Source organism: Borostomias antarcticus, assembly GCF_949987555.1.
Source record: "Borostomias antarcticus genome assembly, chromosome: 24".
Taxonomy (NCBI): domain Eukaryota; kingdom Metazoa; phylum Chordata; class Actinopteri; order Stomiiformes; family Stomiidae; genus Borostomias; species Borostomias antarcticus.
Genome location: NC_140257.1, coordinates 8,625,151 through 8,646,664, shown reverse-complemented (window position 1 = coordinate 8,646,664; position 21,514 = coordinate 8,625,151). Strand labels below are relative to the sequence as shown.

The 21,514-nt window shown below is 44.6% G+C and overlaps 1 protein-coding gene across 1 annotated transcript in view; it reads right to left on the bottom strand.

The window, feature by feature from the left end:
- LOC311325490 (sodium channel protein type 5 subunit alpha-like) overlaps positions 1–20,484 on the bottom strand; it is a gene marked incomplete at both ends in the record, with an annotated part of 30,399 nt that extends 9,915 nt beyond the window's left edge. Inside the window, 15 exons of the mRNA XM_084458204.1 lie at positions 4,362–4,718; positions 5,284–5,457; positions 5,992–6,230; positions 6,798–6,924; positions 7,341–7,718; positions 8,269–8,436; positions 8,917–9,120; positions 9,869–10,010; positions 14,839–14,902; positions 15,171–15,413; positions 15,561–15,652; positions 17,204–17,332; positions 18,146–18,226; positions 18,957–19,075; positions 20,218–20,484. Coding sequence (XP_084314330.1) covers positions 4,362–4,718; positions 5,284–5,457; positions 5,992–6,230; positions 6,798–6,924; positions 7,341–7,718; positions 8,269–8,436; positions 8,917–9,120; positions 9,869–10,010; positions 14,839–14,902; positions 15,171–15,413; positions 15,561–15,652; positions 17,204–17,332; positions 18,146–18,226; positions 18,957–19,075; positions 20,218–20,484 — 2,784 coding nt within the window. The remainder of the gene's footprint in view (positions 1–4,361; positions 4,719–5,283; positions 5,458–5,991; positions 6,231–6,797; positions 6,925–7,340; positions 7,719–8,268; positions 8,437–8,916; positions 9,121–9,868; positions 10,011–14,838; positions 14,903–15,170; positions 15,414–15,560; positions 15,653–17,203; positions 17,333–18,145; positions 18,227–18,956; positions 19,076–20,217) is intronic.
- Positions 20,485–21,514: the final 1,030 nt, after the last annotated feature.

Here is a 21,514-nt window from a genome sequence, read left to right as displayed (position 1 = left end):
GTAGTACTTTATATACTAGTACTATAGTAGCAGTAGTAGTACTTTATATACTAGTACTATAGTAGCAGTACTTTATATACTACTAGTAGTAGTAGTAGTGGTAGTAGTAGTGGTAGTAGTAGTAGTAGTAGTAGTAGTAGTAGTAGTAGTAGTTGTAGTAGTAGTAGTACTTTATATACTACTACTAGTAGTAGTAGTAGTAGTAGTAGTACTTTATATACTACTACTAGTAGTAGTAGTAGTAGTAGTAGTAGTAGCAGTAGTAGTACTTTATATACTACTAGTAGTAGTAGTAGTAGTAGTAGTAGTAGTTTATAATTACAAATAGTAGTAGTAGTAGTACTACTACTACTACTACTATATTTTCCTGGGGGAAATATACAGGTTATCAATATACAGGTATATATCTGTATGTATGTCTCTCTCCATGATGGGATGTGTAATATCTTTACAGTTCTTGCAGGTACAGCCTGATGGCAAATGTATTTTTTGTATTTGTTAACAATTTGTTTGCACAAGTATCTATATTTGTTCTCAAAACTGCAATAAAAAAAAGTGAGTTTAAAGTGAGTTTTCATACAGAGGAGGATGCCTGAAAGCAGATGTGACATCAGGTGTGGGGAAAACCTCTCATACTGTACATCCCCTGACATACAGTACGCAGACAAGACATCCCCCTGTTTAGTCAGCAGAGAGAAATGCCCTGTCATAAGAGCAAGGATTCACGCAGCCGAGTCCAACACGATATGGCTACCACCACCAGCATCGGTCCCCACCACCAGCATCGGTCCCCACCACCAGCATCGGTCCCCACCACCAGCATCGGTCACCACCACCAGCATCGGTCCCCACCACCAGCATCCGTCGCCACCACCAGCATCGGTCAGCACCACCAGCATCGGTCACCCAACCAGCATCGGTCCCCACCACCAGCATCGGTCCCCACCACCAGCATCGGTCACCACCACCAGCATCGGTCACCCAACCAGCATCGGTCCCCACCACCAGCATCGGTCCCCACCACCAGCATCGGTCCCCACCACCAGCATCGGTCAGCACCACCAGCATCGGTCAGCACCACCAGCATCGGTCACCACCACCAGCATCGGTCGCCACCACCAGCATCGGTCGCCACCACCAGCATCGGTCACCCAACCAGCATCGGTCGCCACATGCAGTCCACAAGGATCCCATCCCAAATAATCTCTCTGATCTCCTGGGAAGCAGCATCATGTCTCTGCGCTGGTTGAGTGACGCGCACAGCAGAGATCATCTCTTGGTCTGGCCGCTGCGCCACTCTGTGCAGGGGAGCATGAACAGATGATTGGTGATGAACAACCTCTGACCTTATTGGCTCCCAAGCCTCTGGGATAATCCCTGTTTTGTGAACCCCAGGGGGATAAACAGCTTTCACACGATTTATGTGCCGAGGATGTCTGACAGATACAGTACCAATGGAGAAACCGGAAGAGATCAGTTTGTCTCTCTAATAAGGTACTATTAGGTTATGGTGGGATTCTGCACGGTGGTAGTCAATCACAATCAACGTGTAGTTCTCAATTACAGAGGATATTGAAACAAAGACAACTAGAAATGGTGCTCAGTGAGCTCAGACCTCTGAATGCATTTCATGACTCTGTGCCAACATTGAATGGGTTTTAAATTGGCCCATGCTACACCCATCCACTGAGTTTCATGAAGAGCAGTCTGGTAGTTTTTGTGTAATCCTACCCACTGAGCAAAGGCACGTCTAAAAGACGTCTTTTAGATGTCTTTTTCGGACGTCAAAAGACATCCAATTAGGAGCCAGAATGAATGTTTTTTTAGACGTTCAGATATTGGACCCGTTTTGCACGTCCACAGACGTCTTAGAGGGGTCCAAGCCAGACGTTTGAATATTGAGGGGTCCAGCAGACGTACAAATGGGGTTCTGGACCGACGGACGTTATTAAGACATGATCTGAACGTCTCCCTGACGTTGTGTGTTTGCTGGGTAGTACAGAAAATGAATGGAGGTGAATGGCCGGCTGTGTTTGGGCGGCTCGTGGACCCAACTCGTGATTCGCATCCACTCCAAAATTTAATGGGTTCCAAGTTGGACCATGCAACACCCTTCCACCGAGTTTCATGAAAACAGGTCTGGTAGTTTTTGCATAATCCTGCTAACAGACAAACAAACACACAAACAAACACACAAATACACTCCACCGATAACATTACCTCTCGCCCTGCGCTGTCGCTAGGACGGAGGTAAAAATGACTGGAGGTGAGTGGGCGACTGTATTTGGCTCTGTGGCTTCCCCCTCGGGTCACAGCCAGCAGGGGGCAGTGCGGTGCACTCTGCCCCCTCATACCCCAGTCCAAACCCTGTGTCTCAAGCACCCTCATACAGGGAGCTGGCTTCATTCTAAGTTTTTCTTTTCTTTTCGTGTAATCCTAGTCCAAAACATGACTGGAGGTGAATGGGTGGCTGTATTTGTCCGGCTCTGTGGCGCCCTCCTCGGGTCACAGGAAGCAAAGCAGTGCACTCCGGGCTCTCCCCCCCCCCCAGTCCAAACCTTGTGTAGCTGGCTTCTTTCTACGTTTTTCAGTCGTGGATCCGGCTCGTTATTTAAATCTGCTCCAAGATTTAATGGATTCAACGGTGGCCCATGCTACAACTCTCCACCAAGTTTCATGAAAATCAGTCAGGTAGTTTTTGCGTAATCCTGGTTCATAAAATGAATAGAGGTGAATGGCTGGCCACGTTTGGGGGGCCCATGGACCCTCCCTGTGCTTTGTATCCACTCCAAAATTTAATGGGTTCTAAATTGGACCATGCTAGACCCTTCCACCGAGTTTTGTGAAAATCGGTCCTGTAGTTTTTGTGTAATCCTGCGAACAGGCCAACACACGCACAAACGCATGCCCGCACTCACACACCCACCCACGCCACCGAAAACATTACCTCTCGCCCTGCGCTGTTGCTGGGGCGGAGGTCAAACTAGGTAAGTGTCGTATTCGCAAAATATACAATACATAAGGAGTATATTTGAAAGGTCCAGTTTTCATTTCTGGGCTAAACACAACGGACCCCTTCTTTAAAATGGTCACAGGCAGAAGTTTGCTCTGGAATTTACTCCCAACAACTTAAACTACCAAGGGGGAAATAAATGAATGAACCGCTGCTTCAGATGGCTGTCTGGGATTCTGGGAAATGAGGTTTAGGATTCCTTCTCATTAAATGTTAGTTTACAGGACACAGCTGGACAACAAAACGCCATCTGGGAGGGCAAAGTACTCCATTGCTGTGGCACCAAGTCACAGTAGTTGTATATAAACAAGAACGGTTACTTGGATTAAATGCTTTTATATACCCACTCCAGGGCCCGGACATGAAGACTTTTTTTTTGTACGGCGTAAACTTCAGTGATCTGTGCTGAACTTGGGTCACAGATTCCACGTTAAGTGGATAAACCATGAATCTGTGAAAGACATGTGCAGGCGCTCCGCAGTGCTTAACCATCGTGTGTGTCTGTTGTGACTGAGTCTTACATCACAACATGGGTTAGATCATGTAAACATAAATGGCACTTTGCAGCGGCAGCATGTGGTTTATACATAGCCAGACTCCGTTTTGAAGACTGCTTATTGTAATCCGCTAGCCAGTTACTACTGTATGTGATTGTGGCCATTTAGTCTGAATAGATATTTTTAGTAGTTTCTTATATATAAAACAAACAAGTGTACTGTAAATGTCAAATCTATAGCCTTTCCATAATCATGAACATACAATAAAACATCCCAATGTTTTCTGACTCTCTCACCCCAGAGTGATGGAACTCCCCTGAACATTTCCAGTAATTTAATTGCTACAAATACTCCTTTGGGGCCTGATAGTGATGATATCGGCGCCCTGCCGGTCTCTAGCCTCGTGAGACCACCCTGATATCGTGAGCTCACATTCTGTTTCTCTCGCAAATCAGCGTGGATACTCTCTCCATAGACATCCGTTGAGAAAATGATCTCGCCAATCAGTGTTGGTTCTGAGGAATTTGAAATACAAACAGCTACGCTGGGCGGGTTTAGGTGTGACGACAGCGAGGAGCGGTTGAAGTTAGGGCGTCATAGACGGTGATAGACAGATGGTTCATCCAATCATCTGCCAAGTATTTTTGAAAGTGCCTGCCCTTTTCCAGTTTCCAACAGAGAGTTTCCAGATGGTTATGCGAAGCAAACCATCTGGCGCGTCAGGTTAGCCAATCTCACCATTAAAATGATTTAAATCATTTTCTGCCCTATTTTTTTTGGTGTTTGAACTTCGTGCTCATACACGGTTATGTCACAGTTATGCACAAGGAAGCAGTGGCCACAGCACTCACCACCAAGTTACCTATCACCATGACCAGCATGAAGACCAGGATGCAGAGGGGCTGCCCGGCCACCTCCATGCAGTCCCACATGGTCTCGATCCACTCGCCACACAGCACCCGGAACACGATGAGGAAGGAGTGGAAGAAGTCCTTCATGTGCCAGCGAGGCAGCGTGCAGTCCCTGGAGATCTTACACACGCAGTCCTGGTAGTTCTTGCCGAACAGCTGCATGCCCACCACGGCGAAGATGAAGACGATGATGGCCAGGACCAGCGTCAGGTTCCCCAGCGCGCCCACGGAGTTCCCGATGATCTTGATGAGCGTGTTCAGAGTAGGCCAGGACTTTGCGAGCTTGAAGACCCTCAACTGAGACAAAAAGATATCGAATTACAGTATACCGTTTGACCTGGCGGAACGTGATGCTTAAACAGCAGCATTTTAAGCCGCTCTGTGAATCTAGCCTGTAGTGAAACAGAGATGATTACTGATCACCGAATCACTAGCTCTTTAGCTCATGCAGTGAAATATATCACGCTAAACTGAACTGAGATTTATTCGGCAAATATTGAGGACATTTTCCTATTCATCGTAATTGAAGTGACCTCGCTGCTGGAAATGTGTCATCCACTTCCTTAATCTCAGTGAGCAACACAGCTCAATCGCAATAATGCACAGCAGATTAGGAGTGATGCTGCTGTGCTTGTGCTGCTGCGCATCATATTTAAGTTTCTCTCTGGCGTAGCTGGAGCTGAATAATCTATTAGCAAAATAATGTTTATACATATTTTGCATGTAACATCTGTTTTTTTCCCCCACTTTTGCGATTAAGATTGAATGACTTACAAAATACATAGTAGATCAATACAGTATATTGACTGAAAAAATAATACAATTGATCTAATCAAATTATAGGAAATCAAAAGACATTTACCAGTCTGAAAGAGCGCAGCACGGACAGGCCTTCCACGTTGGAGAGGCCCAGCTCCATCAGACTGAGACTGACGATGAGGCTGTCGAAGATGTTCCAGCCCTGCTGGAAGTAGTAGTAAGGGTCCAGAGCGATGACCTTGAACAGCATCTCTGCTGTGAAGATCCCTGTAAACACCTGTCACGACAGGTCACAGCGCAGACCTCTGGGTCAGCAGCAGGGAAGCCATGCTCCATGTATAGGGTGGAACTTGTGGCTTGTAAACATATAACGAGATGTTGAATTACAGATAAAATGCAAAATAGAATCTCTCTGTAATGTAATTGTGATGCATGGTTTTAAATTTTGCCATCAGGGAACTGACATTTACAGTAGCAGTAGAGGGAGATGATTAAATAGATTTTATTTTCACAGCGTTTGGGCTATTTGTTTATTTGTCCACCACTAAATTTCCAACCATTATAGTTCTACTCCACTTCTATTCCACTTTAAGGTGGAACAAAAAACATACTCATATGCTGCCTGATATAGAAGTGTATTTGTTGAATTATGTGTTCCAGTGTCATTTCTTACTTAACGACTTTGGAATGAGCCAGGCTTTCAGAGCCACTGGCCATTCAACATCCAACACCACTCATCAGGAGAGGGTGCTAAGTAACCCAGTATCCCGGCAACAATCCCAATCTGTTCCGGCTGTAAAAAGCCCCTTACCAGATTGCCGACGGTTAGCATCCCATTAAACTCTTCAGTCATAGGGTAGTGCTCTAGGGCCATGAACAGGGTGTTGAGGACAATGCACACGGTGATGGCCAGATCCAGGAAGGGGTCCATCACTACGAACTTGACCCACTCCTTCCCCCTGAGCCACAAGGGGCTGCAGTCCCATATCAGGTACTTCTTGGCGAAGGTGTACCAGCAGGGATGACACTTCTGCCTCGACTCTTCTAGCTCTGCACAGAGAAAAACACAGCAAAATGCTTTTTTCACTTTGCAAGGATTTCAAGTAAGTAGGTAAGTAAGTCAAATGTTATTTATATAGCCCCCTTCGTAGCATGAGTGCACAGAGTGCTTTACAGTAGGAACATTAAGAGTCCATTCAGATACATACAATACAAGTGCACTGAATACATTAAAGAGAAAGAGTACACATAAACATAGTGCCATAAAGGAGGTCAGTGCCCGGGGAAAACAGGCAAGCTGAAAGGAGAGAGTGCGGCAGATAGAGACGGCCTAGCACTCGAAGGCTTGTCTGTTTAAAACTGTGCTCCTCTGTCCACAGCTTAGAGCTGAGTTCTAGCTGGAATCCCGTTCAGCTCAGAGGGTTGTGTAAATCATGTACTGATGTCAGTGAGTGATCTCCACAAAGATTAGAGAGACACAGGTGGAGCCAATCAGGAATCCATCCTAGATCGTCAGGATTGAAATCATAACCAGCTACAACAGTTGTTGTTTTTGGCAGGCGTAAAAAAATGAAGCCCCATCCGTAAGTGACCTCTGACCTCTCCAGTGACCCTCACCGTCCATGACGTCGCTGAAGAAGCTGACCGAGCTCAGGCCTCTCTTCCTGCGCCGCGGCTTCTCCCTGGCCTCCGGGGGGCGCTGGGGAGCAGGCGTGGGACTCGACCCCGTCGCACAGACGGGCTCCTGAGGGATGGAACAACACTGACTAAAACCCTGCACGGCATTCAGCGCTCTGGGTTCACACACAACAGACAACACCGTTTTGAGCACCTGTAGTTTTAATGTTTTGTAATTCTAGAATGTCTCTCCGTTCTGAAACTGGTGTCTTCAAGATGTTTTAGGACTGAGAAGGCACTTTCAACAAAAGTTTCCCACTTTCAACTTCGACAAAATGTTGTATTCTAAAACTGGACTGCTGTACGCTTTGAATCAAATTTTGTGAAAAAATAAAAAAAATAAAATAAAATAAAAAAATAAAAAAACTGGACAGGCTGCTGCACGTGAACCCAGGTTGAAGGTGTTGTATAACAGTGCATTAACAAAATGTTTTGCCTCGCAGTGCGCGCATCACAGGGTGCTCCGCCCCCCCCCCCACTCACTATGTCCTCGGTGACCTTCTCCATGCTGCAGGTCGGCAGGGGGCAGGGGGCGTGCGGCGGGCCCGGCGGGGTCAGTCCGTTCTGGGAGACGTTGAGCCTGCCGTTGAGGCTGAAGCCGGGTCCGGGTCCGAGCACCTGGGAGCAGTGGCTCCACACGCTGGCCGACCTCCTCTTGTGCCACGGCATGGCGGTGGAGCCGGAGCGACTCCTCGCCGCCGCCTCGCCGTGGACGCTGCCCTCGTCGTCGCCGAGGCCGACCTCAGAGTTGTTGCGCGGCCGGAAGGTGAAGACGCTGGATTGGCTGCCTCTCCGCGTGCTGAGGGGGTGGGAGGAGAGCGTGGCCAGGAGGGGGTGCGCCGGGAGAGGAGAAAGGGGAGTCTGCAGGAGGGAGGAAGCACAGAACAAAATACCCATCTCAAAACTGTGACCGTCGCCCCCCCCCGTCCCCCCGGAGTTACGCCCCTTCGAAACAGTGGCGCAGGGGGTCAGCGGTGGAGGTCTAAGCATCGGGCTCCGGGGTTCGCTCCCTGGTCTCTCCAGATCCGAATATGTCCAGATCCCACAGGGGAAGGAATATTGGGCCACCACTCCCGAGGGGGGGTTAGTTTATTTCGGCGTGGGGGTCCGCCGCCCCACAGCGCCCCTGTCTGGTGTGGGAGTCACAGTCATGGGGCTTGAGAGAGTCAGGGAGCTGCTCTCTCTTCTGGATCGCCGACTGTGGGGTTGTGTGACGGACCCTCCACAGCAGCGACAGGGAACATTGGACAGTAGGTCAGGTGTAATAGGCTAACAAATTGGGTGAAAATGGGATCAAAAATCAGAAATAAATTGATAAAGAAACAGTGGCAAAGACAATGGCACAGCAGCGGCTCTCGATATCGACATTCTCCCCTGAGCGTCTTGTTAGCGTGTTGCACTACTACCGCACCATGGGCTCGTCCAGGGGGTCCGGCTCCTCCTCGGCCTCCTCAGCGGGCTCCTCCGACAGCGTCTGGTGGGGCCTCCTCCAGCTGCGGCGTATGCTGCCCTCCCTCAGGCCGAGGGGCGACGCCTGTGGGGAGACCACCGAGTCGCTCTCCCGGTTTCTCCTGGCTGCCTACGGATACAGCAGAAGCAAGATCAAGTCAAGTCAAACCAAGTCGAGTTCATTGGTCACATGCTACATCATACAAGATTCAAGATTCATTTATTTGTCCCAAGGGAAGTTTGTCTCGGACATACAGGCTTCTACATACAGTGCAGAGGTGCCATAACAAGGACAAAACAAACATTAGTGCATAGACATGTGCAAACAAGTTTAAAGTGCATTCATACTGTACATTCATTTCATACATAATATAATCAACACTGCTTACGGTCGGAGTTTAAGAGACTAACTGGAGTTTTATTTATTTTATTTTATTTTTTTCATTTGAAGTGTGGGATACTCTCTCACCCACATCACTTTCATTGCAGTATGAACCAGTCCATTAATTTGTGTGATTTTAATACAAGTATTAAAGAGCAGTGAAATGTTTTTTTTCCTTTAGCGCACGCTAAAAAAATGTAGAGACGTCAGATGGATGTAAATAAAGACCCTCACCCGCTGTTCTCTCCTCAACTGTTCCACGGCGAGCTGGAACTCTCTCTCCTTCTGCCAGGCCTCGGCGATGGTGGCCTGGTTCTGCTCCTCGTACGCCATGGCGACCACGGCCAGGATCAGGTTGACCAGGTAGAAGGAGCCCAGGAAGATGACCACCACGAAGAACACCATGTAGGTCTTACCTGCGGACCGGAGGGTCTGGACACGGGGAGCAGAACAGAACCATCAGAGTAAAAAAAAAAAATGCATTGAGAGACCTTAAAGGATTTTTCAGTATGGAGTATTTTCAAATAAACAAATATATCAATACTTTTCACATGCTAATAATTTCAAATTGAAGTAAAACAAAGGCCTTGTTGTGGTTGTAATGCGGTGTATAAGAGCAGCCATGGAGGTAGCAGGTACTCTGGTACGACCATCCCGTTCTCGCGAGCTCACATTCTGTTTCACTAACGCAGAACGGTCTGGCCTTCGCCTCCTCCAGAGCGATTATGCCAAAATCCAGACCATACCGGGCCAATCAGGGACTGCGTTTTAACTGCTGTCCCGCCCCACAGTGGAAAGCAGCCCCTGATTGGTTCGTGTCCCTGCCGCTCGCTAAACAAACATGGCAGCTCCCAAAGCAACGAGTGGTAACGTTAACGTTAGAAGAATAAACTCAGCTATAAGTGCAGTTATTTCTGAAATAGACTTAATCACAACACTTAAACAAGAACAAGAGTATGCACACTGGTGGAGTTTCTCGGTGGAAAATACGTTTTTGCTGTTCTTCCGACTGGATTTGCAAGTTTGCTGAACGCTGATTGGCTGAAGGTGTTTGTCTGTCAAGGCAAGTACCCCCGCCCACGTAATCCCTCTCTATGGGGCGAAGGCCAGAGCGATATTGCGGAGCGAAGCAGTGAGCTCGCTAGATCAGGATGGTCATACCAGGCTATGTAGCAGGTACCTGGTGAAAGAGGTTCTCCCAGTAGTCCTGGGTCATGAGACGGAACAGGGCCAGGAACGCCCACCCAAAGCTGTCAAAGCTAGTGTAGCCGTAGTTAGGGTTCCTTCCCACTCTCAGGCAGTCAAATCCATCGGGGCATTTCCTGCAACACAGAACATAGAACCTTTTGACGAACAACAGGACAAAACCTAGAATGTTTCTTCTTTGAGAAGTACTCAAAATAACCAGGCCTGTGATGAGTTACAATTGAGATGACTTGGGATCAGACGAACAAAATCCCATATTGAACCGCCATAGTGGCGTGCGTTATTAAAATAGATTCAAGATATCCTATGATATGAGGCTAAATGAATCGCTGTATCTGCATGGACCCCTGGCCTACAGGTGTGTGTGTGTGTGTGGGGGGGGGGGTTAAGTAAGCTACTGTACATGTGGCACTCGCTATCATCGTCACCATTATTTAAACTGCAGAGGGCACTTGGCATACGGTCCAAACAGGCAGGGGCTCTAAAAACCCCCACTGGAGCGAGAGGGCTTACAGCACGCTGCGCCAGATGGATAGCGAGTTGCACAAAAAAAAAAGGCAGCTTGATGCTTCCAACTCTGAAAGCAGAATAATTTAGTAATGGCAGTGAGACAGCTGGGTGTGAGGGCTTCGCTCGGGGGAACAGCTGTAGAGCCCGCCGGCCTCGCTGGAGAGGAGGGGTGGACAGGACTCCCCTCTCAGGCGTGTGACGCTGTGGCCGGCTGATTGCTGTTTCCTTAGGGAGACCGGAGAGAGACCAGCGGACGCCCCTGCCAGAGAGCACCTCCCCTGACCTCCCCTGAGAGGACACATAGATGTTCAGCTCAACATCCTGACGTACCCCTCTCTGTGTATTCCCACAGCACCACCAGACATTTAACTCACGAAACTAAACATTGGGCAACATTTTCCATCTTTTACTTTAAAAAGTGTTTCATTCCCTCCGTATCCATGCGATATTTCCACAATCACAAATCTGGTCACTAGCATGTTCACACTGGATGATCTACCGTATGTAAAATTCTTCAAATGTAGTTAATCTCACTGTCTACTGTGCCACGCTGCACTGTATATATTATAGGCAGTCGTTTGCACTACAGGTGAATATGACCTCTGATCATACAGTACAATAAGAGGTCGCTATAAAAACAAAGGATCACATAAGGATAAGGGTGCTAGAAGTTTCTACGCTACGCACGGCTGTTGTGTGATAATCTCGAGAGTGCATGTTTTGTCTCCCTAGCTGTGGGAGCATTCTCAAGACAGTTCATGATAGCCACCCAGTAATACTTGTGGCTGTGTAAACTGTACCTGGCTGCTATGTACAAATGTGAAAGCAAAACCACATGAAGCAGTGATAAAGAAGCTACCAGCATAAGAGGCCAACAACAGCTTTCTGCTAATAAATAAAATAATCCTGTAATATTGCTTAACCTGATATTAAGCTTTCCAGTCTATCATTGTGTCAAACACTGCTATTAAAACTGAAAGTGTGTATGTCAGTGTTCATGTGACAGGGCATCAAATTAGCATCTATTATTGGAGTGAGATTTCGACTAGTGCCGTTAACCCTAACCCTAACCCAACACTAATCCTAACCCTAACCCAACACTAATCCTAACCCTAACCCAACACTAATCCTAACCCTAACCCAACACTAATCCTAACTCCAGGGAGGGTTTGGCCCACCCTCCTCTGGCCGGGTTAGGGCAGAAGTTCAGCATGTCTGCCTGTGTGACTGTTAAGGTCAGCTGTCTGAGAAGTAGCCTAATCCTCCATGCACAGCGGCACTAAGACGTGTGAGAGGATAAGCATCGTGTTTTAAAATCTACAGTAGGCTACTGTAGATGTGATGAGAAAAATACAGTAGCCTAGCTAGCTTCCCAGCAGAATCAGATAACGTACATTAACCCCACACTAGCTCACACAATCATGAACCTAGACATCAATTCTGAAAACTGGGGGTTAATAGGGAAGTGTGTGTGTGTGTGTGTGTGTGTGTGTGCATACACTGTATGTGTTAGGGATGGGTGAAAACATTTATTCTTAGATGCATTGCGATTCTCTCTTGAAAGACACATCACACTTGATGAGGAAAACTCATACTGTAACTGGAACTTTTTAAAAAGGCCCGCGCTGTAAGCGTTAAAGCAATACATAGCGTTTTCTCCAGTTTTCTCTGAACTGCGCTCCCACAGGCTCTGCGAGTAAGTGCACTGTTGTACTGTCGTAAATTTATCAGATTGTCTTTTTCTTTTTCTGGCTTCCTCCGTGATGTTTCGCTTCGGGTTTCTCACCTCCGCCATGATATCATTAAGCTAAAAAACGCATGATATCCATAGACGCTGGAATAGTTAACTACTACACATATCTGTTGTTTAAGCACAACGTTGCGCATGCGCACTTCGACTGAATGCTGCGTCCCGGGGCGCGAGTTTTAAAAGGTTATAATAAATGTCAATCTATTATCTTTCTGAGTAGACTGTTTGGACGATTCAGCTTACTTTTAGTAAATCTAATTGGAGAATTAGCACCAGACATGTTTGTAAAGGTCCAAATATCGCAATGTATTGCTTTAATTCCTTGAGGCTTGATGGTGAAACGTAAAAAAAAGGATGAATTGAGTTACATAACGGACGTAAAACAAACATGTGTGTCGTGTTTCGTTCGAGTTTTGGTGAAGATGGCTGAGCAGGAGAAAGCAATCTGATCGGCATCCGCTGCTTTAAAAGAGAATGTATGGAGGCACTTTGGCTTCTATGAAGATGAAGGGAAAAAAGACCTGGACAAAAGCCACACAGTATGCAAGTTGTGAACACAACAAACATGGGACACAAATAACAAATGTTGATGCATCAAAATGCATAGATAATCGTTTTAGAATTGATAATTGTTTCATAATCTTGTTGCCTTCTGAATCGGAATCGAATTGTGAGGTGCCTAGAGATTCCCACCCCTAGTATGTGTGTGTGCGTAGACACTGTATGTGTGTGCGTGTAGACACTGTATGTGTGTGTGTGTATGTGTATGTGTGTGTCTAAATCATCATATTGTATCTGCAGCTGTAATTTAGAAAGCTACTCTATTGTATCTACTTTTTGGAATACACTCAAAAGATTAAGCATTCTCTCTGTTTCATCTACAACCTCCCCTTTGCCCTGCTCACAGTAATGTCTTGTAGCCCTGGCTACATGGACAAATCTCCCCTCCTGGGGATTATTAAAGTTATATTTTATCTTATCTCTTTTCCCTCTATTTCGAACACAAATTACTTTTCCTCCTTTGCAATTAAGCTCCTGTGCAGGTTTTTGAGGGGATATTGAGAGAGATTAAAAGCAAACGAGTGACTGAAACATTGCTCTCTGCAGAAGAATTATGTCACCTTTGGTACTCAAATTCTAAACAACATTCAGTATCCCTTTGTTAAGCGCTGCTGGGTGCTTAGTTGTAATCACGTGCAGGTGCTCGGTGCTTATTCCATCTTGTGAAGGGATCATTGCATGGGTGGATGATGGTCTCAATCCAAAATGTAAAATGCAAGTATTCTTCAAAAACTTGCCAGTACACCGAAATTCTAAAATAATGAGTTCACAGGGTGTCATGCAATCTCATGTCTCACGAAAATGATCTTTGGGGTCTTGCTAAGGCCAATTCATAAACTAATAGCAAGTAAATGTGAATATTGAACTATAAAAACGTTATCTCATTGAGCTTTAATGCTTTTCCACTACAGTGTATATTGCATACAGATAACAAGGACACCTACTAGACGAGCCATTTGTTGAAAATAATGGATTTTGACATTCAGATAGATAGTTATTACTGTAAGTTCAATACCACCCTTGAACTGGTCCTGGCAAAGCTGGTGTCATTCCACTGTACCTGTTCCTAAAGCACTGAGATCTACAGTATGCATCAAGAGTCATCTACAGTATGCATCATCTATGCATCAAGAGTCATCTATGCATCATCTATGCATCAAGCGTCATCTATGCATCAAGAGTAATCTAACCATCATCTATGCATCATGCATCATCTATGCATCAAGAGTAATCTAAACATCATCTATGCATCAAGCATCATCTATGCATCAAGAGTAATCTAACCATCATCTATGCATCAAGCATCATCTATGCATCAAGAGTAATCTAAACATCCTCTATGCATCAAGCATCATCTATGCATCAAGAGTAATCTAAACATCATCTATGCATCAAGCATCATCTATGCATCAAGAGTCATCTAACCATCATCTATGCATCAAGCGTCATCTATGCATCAAGAGTCATCTAACCATCATCTATGCATCAAGCGTAATTGATGGCATGAATTGAATTAATTAACCGGGAGGCTAAAGACATTTTAGGTAAATAACTTGAAACTATGTTTTTCTCTCTACACAATATGCTTCAACAGAACTATTAGAACAAACTTCTGTACAGAGAAGCTTCCTCAAGGCTACAGCATAAATACAGAGGATAAGCAGTAAAAGTGATCCGTCTGATCTGGTTAACCTTATCGTGTCATGGAGCTTTTGAAATGATGAAATCCCAGAGGCCCCATCAACCCCCCTTTCTCCAGCTGGCAGCTCTATTTTCAACATGTACAGCACAGGAAGGGAGGCTGGGTGGGAGTAACTAGGCCACATGGCCCCTCGCACGCCACCCAGACACTCTGTGGATTGTGTCTGCCGTCAGGGAATGGCCCCGCCCACAATACATCCTCTCTCTTGCTGACACGCAAGGTATAGATACATGCAAATCCTTAATTGTGCATGGTACAGTACCTACAGTTTATCTCATTCAGTACACATGACAAATTAAACATCCTTGCAGGGCTACATGGAGTCTCAAGCTATTACAAGCTAAACGTCTCACATGATACTATGAATTATCTGAAAGCACACGTACTGTAATTGAGTTATGTTGAGTGGGCAGCAACTCACCCTGCATCACTTCCATACCCACATATTAAGGCGTCCTTTGCTCCCTCGACTTTATAGAAATTATCTGAAAAGGAGAGAAAAATAAAGCAAAACATACTGATTTTTTAAATTAGATATTCAAATTGTTTCATGCTTTTCATTATTATTATTATTATTATGATTATTATTATCATTATCAATGTTGTTATCATTATTGTTATTATTAATCATAATCATTATTGTATATTTTATTATTGTTCTTCTTCTTCTTATTATTATGTTATTGTCTCTCACACATACATTTTTCAGCAACTGAACATAAAAGTGAGAGCAAGTGATTTGTGCAAGCGCACCCTCGCTGGTGACATAGTCCATCATGGAGCTCCAGCTTCTGTTGTTGCAGAGGAAGGTGTCGTTGGGGCTGTAGGAGGCGTTGACGCAGTGGGCCGCGCTGCGGACGCACTTCTGACGCAGGATCCCCATGAACAGCTGCAGGCCGATGAGGGCGAACACGCTCAGACAGAAGACGGTGAGGATCATCACGTCCGCCAGCTTCTTCACAGACTGGATCAGAGCGCCAACGATGGTCTTCAGACCTGGAGGAGAAATCCATCAGATGGATATTATACCCTCATACATGCTAATGATGGGCCTCCTTAGAGAAAGTGCAGCTATTTCCCCTCATTTCAGCCTTAGCCGAACCCCTTCGAAAAATTTGGTAAAAAATTGTAGGCTACTCTCACCTGGGATGACTGAGATGGTTTTCAGAGCACGGAGTACCCTGAAAGTTCTCAACGCTGAGACATTGCCAAGGTCCACAAACTCTGTCACATATCTAGATAAACATAGGAGCAAAGAGAGGTAAGAGAAAAAGTGGTGAGCAGATCCTAAAACACACAGTGATGATGTGATGTCATCGTTTGTGTTTGTAGGCTGAAACATTAGCACATTTGGTGTTCTAAATGGGATGGGAAAAATGAATGGGATTCATGAAAAATGCATGAAAATGGTGCAGTAGACTCCCAAACTGCAGTATGTTTTGTTCTAAAAGTTAAACTACCTAACTGAAGATGGGTTTGAGAATTTTGAAGCCCTCAGTTGGTTCTGAGGTCGATGCTACTGAGATGTGCCAACTATTGAATTGAAACTGGACTACAGCAATCAAATGGCCGCCATGTTTTTTCATAACATGAACTACCACTAGAACAGTGGTTCTCAACTTTTTTTGAGCTCTGGACCACTGGTATATTTGGAAAAATCCTGAAGGCCCCCTACCCCTACCCTGGATCCAGACATTTGAATGCACCCACTCCACCAAAGTTGACTGTTTCTTGAAGATCTCAACAGTGTAACAAGTTGTCATTCTGTCTGATATCAGGCTACTGTTTGAATCATTATTCATTTATAGCAATGATAGTTAGCTCAGCTAACATGAGAGTTGTGAAAGTGTGTGAATAAGCCTATTGATTCATTTTACAACGGTAGGTCTGACATTTTTGTTACATTTTATGGATTATTTAAACTTATTTTTTATACATTTAACAAACATTTGATACATGTACCATTAGAAAAAAGTATATATATATATATATATATATATATATATATATATATAAACACTTTCCCACGGACCCCCTGTAATTATGCCAGGGACCACAGGTCCATGAACACCTGGCTGAGAAACACTGCACTAGAGGACGTGAGATTACCCAAACCAAGGAAATACCACACACAGACAATCAAAACATTTGTAATAGACAATACATTTTCCATAGACGAATTTAGCTAGTTTCACATGCATTTAGGCCAGATATGGTGGCTGTCAGAAAGACATTTGACTCATGTAGTCCAGTTTCAAAAATGTTTAGCATTGCACTAGCAACATCGACCTCAGAACCAAGTAAAGGTGAGACAGTCTAGGTAGTTGTAGTGATTCTAAACCAAAACTCCCGTATTCTAAGTGATAAGTCTTCTATCTCTGATCTGACAATCATGGTAGATAAATAGGTCACCTGTCTAATCCACCACCTGCACCAGCAGCCAGTCACCACACAGAGATCATGACCTCCACAATGGGCTTACAGGTCATGAAAACTAACAGAGAACTACTGCACTGAATAACCAGAACATTTCTACATTGAAAACATAGTCTGGAAAACAACACAGCAATGAAGTAGACTAAGAATATATTTAACTGGATATCAGACTATTATAATGTTTTCAACTCCTGGAATGGAGAGAAAACAGGGTCTGATTGCTATTAGTGTAGTTGTGCAGTTATCAATCAGTTCTACACCTTGCTAGCCAGGTCTGGAATAGGAATGACTTATGCCATGACGACAACAACATGACGATAACACCATGAAGATAACCCTGAATGACTTACGCCATGACGATCACAATGAAATCCAGCCAGTTCCATGGGTCTCTCAAAAAGGTGAATGGTCCTATGCAGAATCCTCTGGCAAATATTTTTATCACTGACTCAAATGTGTATATACCAGTGAATGTGTACCTGAAATATATTGACAGTGAACAGGAAACTACATTAGCAATGCTTGAAATTGGGTGAGAGAATGATAAATGAATGTATGGTTTGTTTCAGCTAACCACGACTTAGCATGCTCTTTAATCAACAGTCTAAAGCAAAGTGAAAGAGAGCCAAGAAGACCCTATAAAAATCAACTGTGACTCATGCGTGAGAAATATGAAGTTGTTTGTGATCAGTCTCTGAATAGTAATGTAATATAAGCTGGTTTTACCACTTTGTAATAATGTTCATTACCAATAAGCAAACTTATAAATATTATATTAAAAAAATAAGATTTGTTTTGTTTTGTAATTCTTAATATGTACAGGCATATAAAAGAACCATTACAAAATGTACAGAACGTCAATAATAATTTTTGATTCGTAATCAAGGCTACTAAGAAGTGTTTCAGAAAGTTTTCAAATATTTGCAATTTCAACAAATTCAGATGAAAAACAGAAGTACGGGAGTGGAGCATTCTGGGTCGTGATCATCGTTTTACTGTAGTTCAACATACTCCTTATCAAACATAATTATTCAAGCAGGACCGGATGACATCACGCCATAGCACATGCCTTGCTTTCATCAATACAGCACTGTACTGTATGTGGCGTTCCAGGTTGACTAGGTAAATATCACATGCTTGAAATACTTACTTGACATATCAAATAACTCACCAATCAAGATTCATAAACCCTGGTAAGGCTTAACATTGGAACAAATGTCAATTTTGCACCCATTATTATTAACGATATACCGTACAGGATACAGGATAGGTGGAATATGCAGTGTACTTACTCTAGGTATTTGGCCCACGGGGCTGGGTCAGACATGGCCATAAAACAGCAGTTGGTCAGAATAGTGCACATTATGAAAAGACTGAACAACGTGAAAAAAGTGTTAAGGAAATTAAGTTACGCATATCGACATATAAACACCACAGAAAGGTTTACCCAGTAGAGGTACAGTATGATAGCATGCATGATACAGAAAAAGGCTGAGCAGCCTAGATCTCAATGAATGTAATGAAATACAATCATAGGGATACATGTTCTGGCTGGTGGCCACGCGGGACCCTGGAGAGGGCAGACAGATAGCATACTGTACAAAGGACGAGTAGATCTGAGAACTAATAGACAGCCATGGTGGGAAATCTCCTTGCTCTTATTTCATTTCAGAGATTGAAAAAAGGAGGTCAGAGGACTTGGTTTGCGATGCGATGAACATTACAAAGCTGTTTCAAAAATGAGTCTTCCAATAGAATCCTATGGGGGTTGGGGGGTTGGGGGGATTACCTATCGGAAAGGCATCACGAATCCCACTCGCATGTTTTCTCTGAGGACAGTGGCAAATCACATTGTTCCTGATTTCCCTAATGCTTATCCATCAACAGCTAGTTAACACTGCATAAAACATTAAAAGCCAGGAAAGAAAGTCTTGGCTGCCCCCCCCCTCCCCCCCCCAAAAAGAAAAAGTTGTACATAATGTTACATGTGATTATGATCAGACATTGCATCACTAACTGTATATTACTCTGCTTAAGAACAAGAGCCCTGACAAACACAGCAAATGAATAAACAAACAAACAAACAAAGATCAAAAAGGATATGAATGGACTAGGACTCGTATGGCGATTCTTCTGATGAGGTGAAAAGGGGTAAATATGTAAAGTGCAGAGGTGGCACTGAATCGGAAGATGGCCTTCCCTTTGTTAAGTACTATAAAAGTCTGGAGGGGTAAAACAAACAGAATAACATTAGTACCGACACGAGTTGTGGAAGTAAAAGTAATGTACAAGTTTATGCAGATACTGTACAGTAGGTACGACGTTTACTTTCAGGCAGACCCAAAAGCACGCAGATGCAACACAACACATCATAGCTTTTAGATGGGAAATCTTAATAGTGCCATGTTTATTTATGTAGATAAATCAATGAAGTGTCACAGAGCACGAGAATCCTGATGTCATTTCATTTCTGACCCAGATGTCAATAAAAGATTCTTGCAGCCAGGTGAGTTCATGGCGGCCATGTTGAGTCTATGTCGGAGTCTACCATCTGTGTTGACATAACAGAGTCGTAGCCGGACCGTACACAGTCTGTCCTCCAAGAACGAGTGGACGATTGTCATCAGGGAGAGTTGGTACATAATGGAGGCAACTCCAAAGCAGATGTGGCATTTATTTAAATATTTATCCATCTTTGGATAATCCCCGCCATCCAGCAGCACACCACATGCCAAAACAGAGTCCCTGAGGATCACGTCCTTTTTCATCACTCCATAAGCACTCTGATAATGGGCCTGAGACCTGCGCTATAGTCTCTGCAAATCAAAACGTACTAATCCTATTTCAGAGCCTCAGTAAGAGGCCTAAAGAGATGCTCTCACACTGTGCCTGTCACTGGCTCGATGCTCCTAAATACCACTCCATTATGACGTTTAGATCATCCAAGGTCAATTAATTACAGTGCAACTACCAATATTTACTGTGGCTTTATAGCGTATATAAGAGCTTGTTAAGACTTCAGTTAGAGGTCAGTTAATTTTACACTCCCTCTCTTCCCAAAGGTAGACAAACAGTTTCAGGGGAAATAAACGTCAGCTCAAGTACTACTGTTGGGAATGAACAGGGTCATTCTCATAAATTCCAAAGCCATGTCGATTCTTAGCATCCTAGAAACAGCCTGAAGACCATTGAAGAAACAGCCTGAAGACCATTAAAGAAAACTGAGCCATTACTGTGTTTCCAGAAAACCCAACACTTCCTTTAACAGTTCTACCAAGCAATGTTTACTCATCCATTAAACACGCACACCCACACACACACACACACATAAACACACATACACACACCACACAGAAATTCTCACCCTCTGGTTCTTGAAGTAAAAAGGGTCGATGTCTTCCAGAGGAAGTCCAACAAGTCCCGCGGGAATGTCCCCAAAGATGCGTGGGAGCTGCTTGCCGGCCTCCAGGTCCACCCTGGGCCTGGGCGGCTCCACGTTCCCCAGGCCCTCCTGGTAATCCTCGCTGCTCTTGGCCTGCTCCTCCGCAACCCGCCGCTCAATCGCGGCCAGGGATTCGCGAGTGAACTGGCACAAGCCGTCAGGACCCGTTGGTAACAGCATGGCTGCCATCTTCTCATCCTGATTCTCCTGTACTAGAATTTTCTCCCAGCTGCAGGTTGGGTGTGAGTCAAGAGAGAGAGAAGCGGAAGGTGGGGGGGGTTATGGTTAATTCTCCATCCACACGTCTGCAGTGGACTGGACTTCTAATAGGTTGATGGCGAGAACGTCTCCATCAGTGCAGTCTTCTTACACATAAGTTCTTTACCAATGACCAACGCCAGGTTCCTGTTACCCAACTCGCTGTTTCAAAGTAGGGCAACCATACTGTAGCTCTCAGTCAGAGCAGGGATTAAAGCCCACAAGCACCTGTCCTGGCCTGGGGTTTTGAACTTGTCTCTGACTGTCACTGAACTGGTGAATTGCAGGATCCTACTAAACAGACAGTCCTGGTACCAATCCCTGTGAACATGTAACATTAAACTTATTAAGATAAACGCATTACAACAGTGGCTATTGGGTAACACTTTCTTTGATGCCCATGTCTATAATTGTTTATGCATTATAATCACTATTATAATGCATTATAATGTGATTATAAGTTACTCTTAAGTGGTCACTGTGTGCTTTAAGCGAAGTAATGCAAATACCTGTGTTATAGGCAGATATACTTTACAAGCTGGTTATAAGTCACTATAATTGGTCATTATATGCTTTAGATAAAGTAAAACCACACCCCTTCTGCCTGATCGCTACGATCCTACAGGAGCAGGCTTCCTCCACCCCTGCTCTCCACCTCCTCCTGGACCAGCTGGTGTCTTTCTTTCCCCTGGACCTTGTCGTAGCGGGGTCTTGGGTTGCTACCGAGCCCTGCCCATCCTGATGCCACGTTTTGATCTGAACCATTGTATATGATCATAAGCAACCTTAAAACAGGGCTAAACATGCATTTTCCCTTTACTACTCCTTTAAACTCCTCCGCCAGACTACTGAAGGGGAGTCGCAGCTTGTTCTTCCTCCCGTACAAGGTGATGCTACTGAGGCTTCATGGAAGCCTAACCACCTGCGCAGGAATTGGCTAACCTTCCTCTCAAAGCCCTCA